Source organism: Saprolegnia diclina (assembly GCF_000281045.1).
Source record: "Saprolegnia diclina VS20 unplaced genomic scaffold supercont1.5, whole genome shotgun sequence".
Taxonomy (NCBI): Eukaryota; Oomycota; class Saprolegniomycetes; order Saprolegniales; family Saprolegniaceae; genus Saprolegnia; species Saprolegnia diclina.
Genome location: NW_008246072.1, coordinates 276,405 through 289,908, shown reverse-complemented (window position 1 = coordinate 289,908; position 13,504 = coordinate 276,405). Strand labels below are relative to the sequence as shown.

The 13,504-nt window shown below is 57.2% G+C and overlaps 7 protein-coding genes across 7 annotated transcripts; 1 reads left to right on the top strand and 6 right to left on the bottom strand.

Moving 5' to 3' along the window:
• Positions 1 to 92: 92 nt before the first annotated feature.
• On the bottom strand, positions 93 to 1,376 carry SDRG_02219 (hypothetical protein; the record flags this gene model as incomplete). Its single annotated transcript, XM_008607794.1, has 2 exons — positions 172 to 1,376; positions 93 to 101 (listed from the first exon to the last, which is right to left on the bottom strand). Exons 1-2 carry the CDS (start codon positions 1,357 to 1,359, stop codon positions 93 to 95), a joined length of 1,197 nt encoding a protein of 398 aa, XP_008606016.1. The 5' UTR covers positions 1,360 to 1,376.
• A 358-nt stretch (positions 1,377 to 1,734) lies between these two features.
• On the bottom strand, positions 1,735 to 3,459 carry SDRG_02218 (hypothetical protein). The gene has a single exon (XM_008607793.1). It carries the CDS (start codon positions 3,439 to 3,441, stop codon positions 1,789 to 1,791), a length of 1,653 nt encoding a protein of 550 aa, XP_008606015.1. The 5' UTR covers positions 3,442 to 3,459; the 3' UTR covers positions 1,735 to 1,788.
• Positions 3,460 to 3,971: 512 nt separating this feature from the next.
• On the bottom strand, positions 3,972 to 5,641 carry SDRG_02217 (hypothetical protein). The gene has a single exon (XM_008607792.1). The coding sequence runs from the start codon at positions 5,633 to 5,635 to the stop codon at positions 4,028 to 4,030; it is 1,608 nt and encodes a 535-aa protein (XP_008606014.1). The 5' UTR covers positions 5,636 to 5,641; the 3' UTR covers positions 3,972 to 4,027.
• A 344-nt stretch (positions 5,642 to 5,985) lies between these two features.
• SDRG_02216 (hypothetical protein) lies at positions 5,986 to 7,605 on the bottom strand. Its single transcript, XM_008607791.1, has one exon. The coding sequence runs from the start codon at positions 7,582 to 7,584 to the stop codon at positions 6,013 to 6,015; it is 1,572 nt and encodes a 523-aa protein (XP_008606013.1). The 5' UTR covers positions 7,585 to 7,605; the 3' UTR covers positions 5,986 to 6,012.
• Positions 7,606 to 7,903: 298 nt separating this feature from the next.
• On the top strand, positions 7,904 to 9,544 carry SDRG_02215 (hypothetical protein; the record flags this gene model as incomplete). Its single annotated transcript, XM_008607790.1, has 1 exon — positions 7,904 to 9,544. The coding sequence occupies one exon, from the start codon at positions 7,904 to 7,906 to the stop codon at positions 9,542 to 9,544; it is 1,641 nt and encodes a 546-aa protein (XP_008606012.1).
• Positions 9,545 to 9,722: 178 nt separating this feature from the next.
• Positions 9,723 to 11,375, bottom strand: SDRG_02214 (hypothetical protein). Its single transcript, XM_008607789.1, has one exon. The coding sequence runs from the start codon at positions 11,367 to 11,369 to the stop codon at positions 9,774 to 9,776; it is 1,596 nt and encodes a 531-aa protein (XP_008606011.1). The 5' UTR covers positions 11,370 to 11,375; the 3' UTR covers positions 9,723 to 9,773.
• Positions 11,376 to 11,747: 372 nt separating this feature from the next.
• SDRG_02213 (hypothetical protein) lies at positions 11,748 to 13,472 on the bottom strand. Its single transcript, XM_008607788.1, has one exon. The coding sequence runs from the start codon at positions 13,449 to 13,451 to the stop codon at positions 11,829 to 11,831; it is 1,623 nt and encodes a 540-aa protein (XP_008606010.1). The 5' UTR covers positions 13,452 to 13,472; the 3' UTR covers positions 11,748 to 11,828.
• Positions 13,473 to 13,504: the final 32 nt, after the last annotated feature.

Below are 13,504 nucleotides of genomic sequence, written 5' to 3'. Positions count from 1 at the left end.
GTTGCGTGTCTGAGCGAGGGCCGTCACAAATGCAACGGCACACGCATCAGACTTGATTGTCAGACGGACGTCGCACGCTGTCCCGCGGCGGCTTAGCCAGTCTGGCAGCGCGCTCAAAATTGCTTTGGTTTGGTGATCGGGGAGGTGTCTGTTGCGAAGATCGAGGTGCACCAGCTTTGGGGACGAGCAAAGCAGCGTTGCGAGCGACGCGATGGCGTCATCCGAGAAGCTCACCCACCACAGTTCAAGATGCCAAAGCTGACGCAGTGACGGAAACGCGGCCAAATGCACGTCCTGAAGCGCGAGCTTGGTCAATGTCGGTAGCTGCGGCAATATGTTGACGACTGGAGTTGCATCGCACGACGTTCGAGACCACAAGTCCAAGCTTTTGAGGCTTGAAGCAGTCGAAATCTTGGTGGCAACGTCGACCACGTTTGATTCGTCGAACGCCGATGGAGGATCCACAGTAGTGTTGTTGCCGTCGTCCCATGAATCGTACCCGCCAGTCGTCATACAGTCGCAGATCGTTAGGTGTTGCAGTTGCGACGGCATCGGCGGCGACGACGGACAAAGAATCGCGCGCGTGAGGTTCGGCACCTCAGATAGCTCGATCGTCTCGAGCGTAGTCGACGTGAGCATGGCCACCGCCAGCTCAGCACCGAGCTCGTCTTGAAAGTCGGTACACTCCACCTTGAGATGGCGCGCGGACGGCAGCGCCAACCACGCAACGAGGTGCTTGCAGTCCGACATGTACGAGAGACTGGACGAACCGACGCAGATACGTTCGACCTGCGGGCACGTTGCGATGACAGCCGTCAGCGCAGCGTCAAAGGCGTCTTGGCCAAGCCCATCTTCCTGGTTCATGGTCAGCGCACGGAGGTCATGGCATGCCGAGAGGTCATCTTTGACAAGTGCCACAGCGTTCAGATCGTTTCCGCTCATGACTTTGAGATCCACGAGGCGTGGGAGCCAATCGCCGAGGGCAGCTCGGACGCTGATGACGCCGTCCTCCACGGTGGCGCTCAATGCGGTTGTCGGCGGTAGCTCCGTCGCATGACATATCTTGCAGTTATTCTGGCTGCTCGTGACAGTAATCGTCTTGAACAATGGAAGCGCTGTCGCGAAGACACTGGTATAGGCTTCGTCCAGGCCGGCAATGTGGGCCGTGGGCCAGAGCGGCAGCTCCACGTCCATGGCCAAGAGCGTCCGTAGCGCGTCGAGCGCGTCATCAAGGCTGTCGTTGGGCGCCGCTTGAAGAAATGCGTGTGCGTCATCGGCGTCGTCGAGGTAGTGCAGAATCTGCAGCGCGATCGGCGGTAGCAGCCATGGCGCCGATGTCGATCGGTTGTCCGCCATCATCTTGTGCTCACCCAAATGAAATCCGGATACCACGTTGTGAAAGAAGGTTCCTCGAGTGTTCCTCACGGTGTTTTGCCGTGAAAAACACGTGAAATGCACCGTGCGTCATGTTTTACACCGTCGGATCGCGTTGGTCCACAAGCATGTCAAGCGAGCTTCCTTGCAAGAGGGACATAGATGTTCCTGACTTGCATGTACCTGCATGGATTGGAATATGTGCGGCTGCGGTTCACAGCGCAAGGTACTATACATATACTTCGTAACAGTGGATCGTTGGAGAAGCAGGAAAAACATCGAGAGAGAATCCTTGATTCACACGCGAGTTTTTCACCTGGTGACACCTGCCTACCGACGCCATACTAGTATTAAAAACAACGACGAATGGTATTGAGATTGTTTTTCAAGCTACGATGTAGTCATGCGGCGTCGCTAGTCGGTCAATGTACGTGGCGAGTGGAACCAGCACTGCTTGGGCCAGCCCGGATGGTCCTTGCGAGTTGTGATCTGGAGACGCAGTTGTCGACCGTACGCTTTCAGCTCGTCCTCTTCAAGACGATTGGCTCCGTCGATGAAGAGCGCCATCTGCGACGTCGATGCTATCGCCGCGACAAGCTGCTTCTTGGCGTCCAGCGAGACACCATTGGTACGAAGCATGATTTTGACTTTGTGCGAATTGCGCGTCTGGGCAAGCGCAGCTGCCATGTCACTGGCGCACGCATTGCCCGCCATCGAAATGTTGACACGGCACACGGCACTGCGACCGCTCAACCATTGAGGCAGCGCACGCAAGATCGTCCTGAATTGGCCATCGGGCAGCGGGTTGTATTGGTAGCTGAGGTCCAGCTGCAGCAGCTTGGGCGTCGAGAAAAGCAGAGTCGCCAGGTGCTCAATGGCCTTGTCCGAGAACGTCACCGAGACGAGGTGGAGATACAAAAGCGGACGCAGTGGCGGGAACGACGTCAGGTGCACGTCACACAAAAAGAGACGATTCAACGTCGGTAGCTGCACCAAGACGTTAACAAGCGGCGTGGCATCGCAAAACGTTGGCGCCGTCAAACTAAAGCCTTCGAGGCGTGAGGCAGTCGACAGCTTGGCGGCGAGCGCGGCCACGTCCCCGTCATTAAACGGCAGCGGTGGATCGACGACATCGTCGTCCTCGCCATTGCCGTACATATCATTGAACGTGTCGTCCTTACCGGGCTCCTGGGCCAACATGGAGTCGATAATGGTCAAGTGCCGCAGGTTCTGGGGCAACGGCGGCGAGAACGGAGAGACCACCGCACGCGTGAGACTCGGAACATCCGAGAGCGTGATCGTCTCGAGCGTACTCGACGTGAGCATGACCATCGCCAGCTCGAAGCCGGACTCGTCTTGGAAGTCGGTGCCGTCTAGCTTAAGATGACGTGCGGTGGGCAGCGCCAGCCAAGCGAGGAGCGCCTTGCAGTCCCACACGGGTGAGTAGCTGGAGGAACCGACGCTAATACGTTCGACCTGCGGGCATGTTGCGACGATAGCCGTTAGTGTATGAACAAACGACTCTCGGTCCAGCTCCTCTTCTTGATGCAGGGACAGCGTGCGGAGACCATGGCATGCCGAGAGGTTGTCCGCGACGACGGCCGCCAAGTCCTGGTACAGTTCGTTTCCGATGTTAAGAGCCGCGAGGTTCGGCAACCACTTTCCGAGCGCTTCACGGACGCTACCAACGACCTCAAGGTTGACGTCGGCGATCACGGCAGTCGTCGGTGGCAGAACTATCGCGTGGGCACCTTCGCAGATGGTCCAACCGGCTCGGCGGCTAGTGAACGTGATCTCCTTGAAGAGAGGAAGCGCTCTCATCACGACGGTTGGATCAGCGTAGTAGGCTTTGTCCAGACTGGCAATGTGCGGCATCGGCCACAGGGAAAGCAGCTTGTTTTTGGCCAAGAGCGTCCGTAGCGCGTCGAGCGCGTCATCGAGGCTGCCGTCTGGCGCTGCTTGAAGATAGGCGCGTGCGTCGTCAGCATCGTCAAGGTAGTGCAGAATCTGCAGCGCGATCGGCGGCAGCAGCCACGGCGCCGACGTCGCTCGTTTGTCGATCGTCATCCCGTGAGTGCCAAAATGAAGACTCTTTGAACGGGTTGTGGAGCACTGTTGGCTTGCGGAAGGTTCCTTGCGTGTTCTTACATATGTTTTGCTCTGAAAACACACGAACCGTGAACGTGCTTCGGTCGCCATTCACACATTTTACACGTCAAAATGCACGCCATCGCAAAACTCGTGGTACTGAGTATGGAAGCAGTCCGAACACGAGCGTGCTTCCTTGGATACACCTATATTCGAATATGTGCCCGGCTGCGATCCAACGCGTGAGAGGAAGCATCTTGGGAGAAGAAACAGGAAGTATGCCGATTGTAAAATGATGTGCACGTGAGTTTTTCACCTGGTGTGCTTTTGCACAAGACGATCTTCCCACGAGCCAAGGCGACACCCTCGTCAAGACAACCACATTGGACGGGGCATTCATGAACAAGTGTCCCAAGGTCGCATCTGATTGAACGGATGAGTTGCGACGTTTTCATTGCGCACCGGATCATCGATAGCGACTCGCTTTTTGGACCCAACACTGGGAAGATGGCGACCTCAGACCTGAGAATTTGACATTAAATCGCTGTTTCATTTCACCAAGTCGCTAGTAGGTCGTCAATGCATTGCGTGGCGAGTGGAACCAGGTCTGCCTGGCCGTCTGAGGGTACTCCTTGCGATACACGATTGTCAAATGATGTTGCCGACCACACGCTTCCAGTGCCGCATCGATCTTGGGATCTTGGGGTCCGCTAAACACCAGCGCTATCCGCGCTGTTGACGCCAGCGCGGTGACAACGAGTGCCTTGGCTGCGAGCGAGAGGCCGTATGCCGAAACCGTGATCTTGACCTTGTGTGCGTTGTGCGCCTGAGCGAGTGCCGTTGCAAAAGCATTAGCACACGCATCACTCTTGATCGCAAGGTAGACGCCGCATGTTGTCCCACGACGACTCAGCCACTGCGGCAGCGCGCAAAAGATCGTGTCGGCTTGGGAGATCGGGAGCTCGTCGTTGCCAAGATCCAACTGCACGAGCTTGGGCGACGAGCGAAGCAGCGCCGCGAGCGACGCGATGGCCTCGTCCGAGAACGTTACCGAGCTCAACTCGAGATGCAAAAGCTGCATCAGAGGTGGGAACGCGGTCAGATTCGCTTCCTGGAGCGCAAATTTGGTCAGTGTTGGTACCTCCAGCAAGATGAAAAGGACTGACGTGGCATCGCAAGCAACTCGGAGCATCAAATCCAAGCTTTCGAGGCGCGAGGTCGCGAGCTTGCGGGCGAGCGAGGCCATATCCGCTTCATCAAACGCCGGCGGTGGAATGATGTCATCGTCGTCGTCGTCGTAGGTATCGTAGTCGTCTTCCGGTATGTAGTCCCAGATCACCAAGTGCCGCAGTTGCTCAAGAAGCGGCGGCGACGACGGACTCGTTACTGCGCGTGTGAGGCTCGGCATATGAAGTAACTCGATCGTCTCCAGCGTATTCGACACTATCATTGCTGCTGCGAGGTCTGTGCCAAGTGCGCCTGGAAAGTCGGTACTGTCCAGCTCCAGATGACGCGCAGTTGGCTGCGCCAGCCACGTGAGGAGGCTTCTCCAGTCCGACATGTGCGAGATTTTGGACGAACTGATACTGATGCGTTCGACGTGGCGGCAAGTTGCGACGACAGCCGTCAGTGCTGCGTCAAATGCATCCTGCGTAAAAACCTCTTGCTGGTCCATGGTCAGCGAACAAAGGCTCGGGCACGACGAGAGGCTGTCCTTGACGACGGCCGAAAAGTCCACGGAAGAAGGACTCACAATCCTGAAATCCACGAGGTTCGGAAGCCATTTGCCAAGGGCTGCGCGGACACTGGTGACGTCGTCTCGAACGCTCGACCTCACGGCAGTCGTCGGTGGCAGGACCGTGTTGTGGCAAATGCTCGGGCAGTCCTGGCTGCAAGCGACAGTTATCTTCTTGAACGCTGGAAGCGCCCTTGTGACGACGCCAGGACTCATGCTGTAGGCCTTGTCGAGATTGGCAATGTGGGCCGTGGGCCAGAGTGGCAGCTCCGAGTCCATGGCCAAGAGCGTCCGTAGCGCGTCGAGCGCGTCATCGAGGCTGCCGTCGGGCGCAGCTTGAAGAAAGGCGTATGCGTCGTCGCCGTCGTCGAGGTAGTCCAGAATCTGCAGCGCGATCGGCGATAGCAGCCATATTGCCGCTCGGTTGTCGGTGGTCATTTTCAATGGCAACGTGTAAAACATGTGAAATACTCTGCTTCACGGTGCGTTTCCCACATATTTCCCACGCGTGGCAATTCCCGCACTCACGTGGCATCTAGCGCCGTTGAAGAGCTGGTCGTAGAGCTAGCATTTTAGAGCTGGTCGTAGAGCTAGCATTTTAGAGCTGGTCGTAGAGCTAGCATTTTAGAGCTCGACTTATACCAAGCAACCCGCCTCACCTCACCCGAGGTCCTGGCAGTAATGAACGCCCATTGCCCCCTGAGCACGCTCGCCATTGTGAAAATATAATACAGCGATGCGCCACTTGGTTGTTGTTCGAGTAAAAGCAACACTGCGTGGCTTTGCGCGGGCTCTCCTTGCGAGAAACGATTTTATTACTTGCGTGGCGAGTGGAACCAGGTGTGCTTGATGTCCCGAGGGTGCTGCTTGAGATACACGATCGTCAAATGGTGTTGCCGTCCACATGCTTCCAGATCTGCGTCTTCCATTAGATTTTGGAATCCGCTGAAAACCAGTGCCATTCGCGACGTCGACGCTAACGCCGCGACAATGCGTGTCTTGGCTTTGACCGAGAGACCGCGAGCCGAGACCGTGATCTTGACCTTGTGCGTGTTGCTCGTCTGAGCCAGCGCTGCAGCAAACGCAGTGGCGCACGCATCGCTCTGGATCGCAAGGTGGACGCCGCATGCAGAACCTCGGTGGCTTAGCCATTGCGGTAGCGCGCGCAAGATCGTATTGGCTTGGGAGATCGGAAGCGGGTCGTTGCCAAGGTGAAGCTGTACCAGCTTGGGCGACGAGCGAAGCAGTGCCGCTAGTGACTCGACGGCCTTGTCCGAGAGCGTCACCGAGCTCAACTCGAGATGCAAAAGCTGCGTCAGAGGCGGAAACGAGGTCAGAGTTGCCTTCCTGGCCGCTAATTTGGTCAGTGTTGGTATGTGGGCCGATACACAAAGGACGGACGTGGCATCGCACGGAGCTTCAAGCCACAAATCCAAGCTTTTGAGGTGGGAGTTTGCGATCTTGGCGGCGAGGTCGGCCATGTCCGCTTCGTCAAAAGCCAGCGGTGGGCTGACGTCATTCATGTCCCGCGTATAGTCCCAAATCGCCAGGTGACGCAGTTGACGGGGCAGTGGTGGCGACGATGGACTTAAGATCGCGCGCGCAAGGCTCGGGGCTTCGAGCAGCTCGATTGTCTCCAGTCTAGTCGACGTGAGCATAGCCGTCGCGAGCTCGGCACTCGGCTCGCCTTGAAAGTCGGTGCCATTGAGCTCAAGATGGCGCGCAGTCGGCAGCGCCAACCAAGCGAGAAGCGTTTTGCAGTCCGACAGGGGCGAGCGTTTGGTCGAATTCATGACGATGCGTTCGGCCTGGGGGCACGCTGCGACAACAGCGATCAGCGCAGCGTCAAACGTATCTTGCGTAAGCACGTCGTCTTGGTTTATGGTCAGCGACCTCAGGCGCGGGCACGACGAGAGGCTGTCCTTGACGACAGCCGCGAAGTCCACATGGGATGGTGTCGTGACCATGAGATTCACGAGATTCGGAAGCCACTTACCGAGGCCGGTGCAGACGCTGGTGACGTCGTATTGGACGACAGCGCTCACGACGGTCGTCGGTGGCAGGACTGTGATTTGGCAAATGCTCGAGCAGTCCTGGCTGCAATCGACCGCTATCGTTTTGAAGAGAGGAAGCGCTTTCGTGACGATGTTGGGGCAATCGTGATAGGCCGCGTCCAGACTCGACAGGCGTGGCGTCGGCCACATCGGCAGCTCCAGGCCCATGGCGAAGAGCATCCGGAGCGCATTGAGCGCGTCATCGAGGCTGTCGTTGGGCGCTGCTAAAAGAAAGGCGCGTGCGTCGTCGGTGTCGTCGAAGTAGTGCAGAATCTGCAGCGCGATCGGCGGCAGCAGCCATGGCGCCGATGTCGCTCGGTTGTCAGCGGTCATTTGGTGTGTTGTGGGCGGGGCGGGCGCGGCTGGGAAGGTTCCCAGAAGGTTCTTTGAGTATTTTTGGCGCTTCACTTTTGATGTGGAAAAACGACGTGCAAACCATTTTTTGGACGCTGCAAGTTGGTACAACTAGCGTGCATGGGCATGAAACACTCGAAGTTGCGTATTTCAGCTATCGTCGCAGCCGTGGCTCGAGCTCAAATCAAAGGCGTTCGACACAAGAACGATGATAAATGTGCATCCGTGATGAAAAAAGTTGATGAAAATGATCAAGTTGAACGAGCCACCGAGTTTTTTCCATTACGCAATTTCCCACATGACGACCAACGCGACACGAGTCAGGGTAACGACGGCGCCATGGCTGCTACCACACCTTGTGCTGGAGGTTCTGCACTACCTCGACGACGCTGACGATGTGTACGCGTTTCTTGCCGCGGCACCCGATGGCACGCTCGACGACGCGCTCGACTCGCTTCGGACACTTCTTTGTTTGACGAACGACTACACATTTGCGCGGTGGCCAACTCCTTACATTGGAGACCTGGACGGCGCATACGGCAGCTGGCCGAGCGTCGTGGCGCGGGCGCTCCCAGCGTTCGCGACGCTGAAAGTCGAGTACGACCAAGGTTTTTATCACACTTACGAAATTTGTCACGGCACGACGCTGCCACCGACGACGGTCGTTCATGCATCAGTGTTCCACGCTGGGCGTTCGTATTCATTGCGGGGCAGAAAACTCCCAAGCAAGTACGAAGTTACCAATGTCCGTGCTGGTTTGGGCCGCTGGCTCCCGAATGTCAAGTTCCTCACGCTCGAAAGTGATGACTCTCTGAGCTCCGACACTGTAGTACAAGAGGCTCTCAAAGCGTGTCCGCGCCTACGCGGGCTCTATTTGGACCAATGCGATCCGTTCTACTCATACGACGGTGTCGATTTGCTGACCGTCGTCTCTGTGATGTGCCCCGAGCTCGAATGTCTTAGTCTTGGTCCATCCAGCGACTATTCAAACAGCAAGCCCCTCGTCGCGTGGCTCGCACGTCCGGCGACGCGCCATCTCCGCCTCGATCTCGTCGACTTCCGAGACGACGCCGATGACGAGGTAGCGACAGCAATACTGTCGTCGGCGACGCTCGAAACGATAGAGCTTATCGATATGCCAAGTCTTGCACGCGTCGTCATGCGCGCGTCATCGCCACGACTGCCCCACCAGCTGCGCCACCTGCGTATGCACTTTGACAGATCGCGCTGTTCCGACGACGACGCTTCCCAACCGCCATTCAGCCCAGCGGACACGGTGGCACTCGCAGCCAAGATCGCGACCTCGGACCTGGCGAGTCTGGAGCTGCATTTGGAAGTCCCATGCGATCTCACGCCGGTCGTGACTGCCTTGTTGCAGCTCCCAAAGTTGGCCAAACTCGTGCTTCGGACGGCGCACGTGACGTCGTTCCCGCCACTGCGCCACCTTTGGCATCTCACGCTCAACCACGTGACATTTTCGGACGACGCTATCGCGTCGCTAGCGGCGTTGCTTTGCTCGTCCCCAAAGCTCGTGGAGCTTGATCTTTGGTACGACGAGCTCCCAGACCACCAAGCCAAAATGATTTTTGATGCGCTGCCCGCGTGGCTGAGTCATCGAGGTACGACATGCAAGATTCGCCTTGGTATCAAGAGTGATGCGCATGCCCGCGCCTTTGCGACGGCGCTCACGCGGACGCGCAATTCGCACAGGGTCAAGTTTTGGGTCTGGAGCTCTGGCCTTTCCTTAGAAGCAACAAAGCACCTTGTCGCGGCGCTCGGATCAACATCGCGTATGGCCGTGCTCTTCACGATCTCTCCTTTCCATGGTAGTACGGCCAAACAAGAGCTAGAAGCCTTAAGCGCGGAGCACGGCGTCGGTATCAAAGGGTACTCGTTCCTCTCGCCAACGACCTCGACGCATTTACAAATAACAAACTAGCGACATATTGTGTTCTTCAACTTGGAATCCGTGACCGCGAGAACCGATAATTGTTGAAGCACACGTACGACAGGGCCATCTAAGGCAGGACAGGCAGCCCAAAATGGTCTCCTTCTCGCAAGACCTGAAAACCACATGTGAGAAGGTTGCTCCTCCTTCTGGACGCGAAAACACGCAATTGGTACGGGGAGTGTTATGTGCTACGGCGGCGTGGTGCATCTCAAAGTCGCTAGTAGGTCGTCGTCGTACGCGGCGAGTGGAACGAGTGCAGCTTGGCTTCGTGCATCTTGCGATATGTGATTGTCAGATGGTGCTGCCGACCGTACGCTTCCAGCGCAATGTCTTCGAGAGAATCGGGACCGAAAAAAGACAGCGACATCTGCCACGTCAACGCTAGCGCCGCGACGACAAGCTTTTTGGCTGCGAGGGAGAGGCCGTAGGCCGAGACTGTGATCGTGACCTTGTGTGTGTTGCGTGTCTGCGCGAGTGCCGTCGCAAAAGCACTGGCACACGCATCGCTCTTGATCGCAAGGTAGACGCTGCATGCAGAACCTCGATGGCTCAGCCATTGTGGCAATGCACGCATGATCGTGTTGGCTTGGTGGTCTGGAAGCTGGTGGTTGCCAAGATCAAGCTGCACGAGCTTGGGCGACGAGCGAAGCAGCGCCGCGAGCGACACGATGGCCTCGTCTGATAACGTTACCCAGCTCAGCTCGAGATGCAAAATCTGCATCAGAGGCGGAAACGAGGTCAGAGTCGCTTCCTGGAGCGCAAATTTGGTTAGTGTTGGTACCTCCAGCAAGATGGAAAGGACTGACGCGGCATCGCACGGCGCTCGTAGCCACAAACGCAAGCTTTCGAGGCGCGATGTCGCGATCTTGGCGGCGAGGGCAGCCATGTCCGCTTCGTCAAATGCCGGTGGTGGGGCGGCGGCGTCGTCGTCATTGTTCGAATCGTAGCTGTCGTCTTCTAGTAAATAGTCCCAGATCACCAAGTGCCGCAGTTGCTGGGGCAGTGGCGGCGACGACAAACTCGTCACCGCGCGTACAAGGCTTGAGACTTGCAGCAACTCGATCGTCTCCAGCGTATTCGACACTAGAATTGCCGCTGCAAGGTCTGTGCCAAGCGCGCCTTGAAAGTCGGTACTGTCCAGCTCCAGATGACGCGCGGTTGGCAGCGCCAGCCACGTGAGGAGGGTTCTGCCGTCCGACATGTGCGAAATTTCGGACGAGCTGACGCTGATGCGTTCGACGTGGGGGCAATTTGCGACGACAGCCGTCAGGACAGCGTCAAAGGTGCCTTGGTCTACCGCCTCTTCTTGGCTCATCGTCAGTGTACGCAGGCCATGGCAAGCCGAGAGATCGGTCTTGATGACGGCCACAAAGTCCACAAAGTCCAGACCCGCGACCCGAAGATTCACGAGGTTGGGCAGCCAATTGCCTAGTGCCGCGCGGACGCTAAGGACATGGTCTCGAAAGTTTGCGTGCACGGCCGTCGTTGGTGACAGGACCGTGTTGTGGCAAATGCGCAAAAGCTCCTGACCGCTCACAAAAGTAATCTTCTTGAAAGCAGAGAGCGCATTCGTGACGACACCAGGATCGACGTAGTAGGCTTTGTTGAGACTGGCGGCGTGCGGCGTGGGCCAGAGTGGCAGCTCCACGTCCATGGCCAAGAGCGTCCGTAGCGCGTCGAGCGCGTCATCAAGGCTGCCATTGGGCGCCGCTTGAAGAAAGGCGTGTGCGTCATCGTCGTCGTCGAGGTAGTGCAGAATCTGCAGCGCAATCGGCGATTGCTGCCACATTGCCGCTCGGTTGTCCGTGGTCATCTCGTGCGTCAAACGGGAAATGACATATCCGGATAAAATTCCATTGCGGAAGGTTCCTTGAGTGTTCCTGGAGGTGATGCTGATCGCGAGCCCAAGCTTCGCTTCAGGAGCAGCTTCCAGCAAAGGTTAATTGACCCTTGCTTCCAGGAACCAAGACAACGACAGAACCCCAAAACCAAGGAGCCCAAACACTGAGATCACATCAACCCATTTGCCCTCTGACCAACCTTTTTACGACAATCACGAACGCAATGACGTTGAATATATCACGGTACGCCCAAGTGTATGGAAGTTGGCTTGGTCGTTGGAAATGAGCTACGTCGCGTGGAATCCATTCCTATTTGTCGCGTAGTAGATCGTGCGAGGACGTAGAGGTTCCTGATAGCAACATTAGCCATGTTATCACATTTTAAAGTCAGCGTTGGTGATGTATGACAGAGTCAGAGGAGCAAAATGGTCTTAGAACGACATGTCAGCATGGGCCGTCAACGCAGTGAGCATGTCGTGGAGGTCGCGGTGCTTGGCGCAGAGGTTCTCGACTTGCGCGGGCGATATCGCGCACTTGGTGACAGCATTCTCAATCTCATCTTTCTCGTCGGTCGTCAACGTCGTCGCAAAGTAGTGCTGCACCATGAGCGTGGCTTGGGTAGCGTCCATGACGCCCATGTACAGCTGCTCGTCGATGCGGCCAGGGCGAATGAGCGCCGGGTCGAGCTTCTCGGGGTGGTTGGACGTCATGATGAGGATGCGGCCCGACATGTCGACAACACCGTCGAGTACGTTGAGGAGGCCGCTCAGGTTGAGCCCATCATGCACGACACACTTGTCTTGGGGCTGGGCGAGCGTGATCACCGTGCTGCCAAACGAAGCCGTCGGCTCGACGACCACCGGCTCGACTGCAGAGGCAACGTCCTTGCGCGCATGGACGACCTCGGACGCGCAGTCAACGTCTTCCATCACAAACACCACCTTGTCGTAGCTCAGCTTGATTGGCATGTCTTCGCCTGGTACGTTCATGCGCAGATCGAGCATGTAGTCCATGAGCTCTTGGTTTGTCTTGACATTTGCGAGCGAAATGTTGACGATGTGGCGCTTGGTGTACTGCGCAATCGCTTTGATGAGACTCGTCTTGCCTGTGCCCGGTGGCCCGTGGAGCAGGAACCCGAGCTTGTGGGGGAACCCTTGGATGGCGTACTTGCCTTTCTTGGCCGTAAACGTGTCGAGGAGATCGAGGAGCGAGGTCTTGGACGAGAAGAAGAGACTGTCGAACGTCTTGTGGTCGCTCAACGCATAGCGCCTAAAGGACGAGAGCGGCACAATGGGTTTCGCGTCCGTGCCCGTCGTCGTTGCCACTGGTGTCTGCGCCGCAACGTACATGTACCGCGTCTTGTCCCGGAGCTTCTGGGCGACGATCGCATCTTGGTACGATGCAAAGGCCTTGTCGACAAATGCGTTGATGCGCGCTGCTCCGTCGGGTGCAAACGACCGAAGCTTGTACTTCACGGTGGTACACTTCTCGTCGCTGTCCGACCGCCCTTGACGCTGCGTCGAATGGTCGTCAATCTCGTGGTAAAGTGCAATCTCGGGGGCCACGTCGATCCACTCGCGAAGCGGCGGAAGAGCGTGAATTTCTAGCATCGTGATGTCGGGGCTGGGCACCGGATCGCGAAATGAGCTCGGCTCCTTGGTCGGCGCATCGGGTTCGAGCCTGGACACGGCGTTCAAACCCGTGACAAGCTCGAGGCGAGCGGTGCACTTTGACGCCATGTCGACCGTCGAGCTTAAGTAGTAGGCGATTGCACGCTGCAAGAGATGGCTGTGTTCCGAGTCGTTGTAGGTCGTACGAAAGGTGCCGATGCGAATCTTGGTTTGGATGACGCGGACGACGCGGCGGGGCGCTACACCGAGGCACACGAGGAGCTTGTCGAACGACTCGGCCCATGAGGTGGACGACTCGGACGCAAAAAGGAACGAAAAGAGAACGGGGAGGAGGAGACAGATGCCCGCGTCAAGTAGAAAATGGCCCGTGCGCAGCGACGAAGCGAGACCGACTTGGAGAAGACTGGACGAGTCCATCGTCATGGTTAGCGTGGCTACTGTTGCTGAGGTTTGCAATTGAAAAATGAGCTCTCGCT

Excerpts from the sequence above, each read along its gene's own strand:
- SDRG_02213 (XM_008607788.1), bottom strand. The coding sequence starts at position 13,451 with ATGACGATGGACTCGTCCAGTCTTCTCCAAGTCGGTCTCGCTTCGTCG.
- SDRG_02218 (XM_008607793.1), bottom strand. The coding sequence starts at position 3,441 with ATGACGATCGACAAACGAGCGACGTCGGCGCCGTGGCTGCTGCCGCCG.
- SDRG_02214 (XM_008607789.1), bottom strand. The coding sequence starts at position 11,369 with ATGACCACGGACAACCGAGCGGCAATGTGGCAGCAATCGCCGATTGCG.
- SDRG_02216 (XM_008607791.1), bottom strand. The coding sequence starts at position 7,584 with ATGACCGCTGACAACCGAGCGACATCGGCGCCATGGCTGCTGCCGCCG.
- SDRG_02217 (XM_008607792.1), bottom strand. The coding sequence starts at position 5,635 with ATGACCACCGACAACCGAGCGGCAATATGGCTGCTATCGCCGATCGCG.